This window comes from Galeopterus variegatus, unplaced genomic scaffold (assembly GCF_000696425.1).
Source record: "Galeopterus variegatus unplaced genomic scaffold, G_variegatus-3.0.2 Scaffold2294, whole genome shotgun sequence".
NCBI lineage: Eukaryota > Metazoa > Chordata > Mammalia > Dermoptera > Cynocephalidae > Galeopterus > Galeopterus variegatus.
In genome coordinates, this window is record NW_007728405.1 from 217,267 (window position 1) to 218,403 (window position 1,137).

Here is a 1,137-nt window from a genome sequence, read left to right on the forward strand (position 1 = left end):
ACAGTATGGGCAATTTCCTAGCCATTATGGCCTAAAAAAAAAAAAAAAAAAAAAAGGTGAGACGATTATTTTGTCATTAATTTGCTGCAATACCCTCCTGTTGCATTCAATAAATGGTAAAAATAAAAAAATAAAAGACAAATAAATATAAATACCTTCTCAGGTGTTGAAATCAAAAGTCCAGCTGTATCTTATTATGAGTGGAATCTTGGATATACGTTGTTGCTGTACCCGACAGCAACTGACCAGAAATCACAGGTACCCCCCCCCCCCAACCTAATTGTGAGCCATCAGCTGTGGCTATTTGCTTTTCCAGGACGATAGCAAAGGGTTTTTTGGGCCCTCCGCAAGGGAGGGATTCCACTATACCCAAGTGCTGCTGTCCCAGACCCACACACAACAGTCATCGGTCGCTGCTGGTCCTCAACGGCTCCTCGCCCTTCCTGGGAGACCGTGACCTGTCCAGGCAGGAAGGAAAGTTGTGGAGCTGCGCTCTTTTCGCCTCAGCCCTAAAGAAAATCGCCCTTCTCCCGATGCACCAAAAGGCTCACGTGTTCTGTCTGACTTGGGAAGCAGGCACTTACGAGTGAACACAAGACGAGGCGAGGCAGAGGGCGAGGACGTCCTTCGAAGTTGCGCTCGGGGCTCGTCCGCTGCTGCCACCCCCGCCGCGCGCGCCCAGCGTTTCCTTGAACCCAACGAAACGTCGGGTGGGGGGTGACCCCAACCCAGTCGCGGGGCGACCGGCGGTTAGGCTGGGGTGCCAAGAGGGATCTGAGGCAGTCAGTTGCAGCCTCGGGCACCCTGGACATTGCGCGCAGCCCCTAGCCCCCGGCCCCGCACCGTCCCTGTGGTCCCCGAGCGCTCAGATGAGCGGGAAGCGGCCCTCGCCGCCGTCGGCGTCCCCGGCGCCGCCGCCTCGGGGGCGGCCGAGCACCGACACGGGCAGCACGACCTCCCCGGGGCTGAGCTGCTGCAGTCGCATGGACTCCTCGTAGGTGGGCAGGTACTTGACCTCCTCGTAGCTGGGCAGCTGCAGGAAGACGGGAGAGACCACGCGCAACTCGTGCTCCGAGGCGCAGGAGGGGACCGAGCGACCTCCGCCTCCCCGGCCTCGGCCGCCGCCGCCACTGTCCA

The 1,137-nt window shown here is 58.6% G+C and overlaps 1 protein-coding gene across 1 annotated transcript in view; it reads right to left on the reverse strand.

Moving 5' to 3' along the window:
* Positions 1-865: 865 nt before the first annotated feature.
* The window catches only part of LOC103597379 (chromosome unknown open reading frame, human C3orf80), an 826-nt gene continuing 554 nt past the window's right edge, over positions 866-1,137 (reverse strand). Inside the window, exon 2 of the mRNA XM_008581210.1 lies at positions 866-1,130. Coding sequence (XP_008579432.1) covers positions 866-1,130 — 265 coding nt within the window. The remainder of the gene's footprint in view (positions 1,131-1,137) is intronic.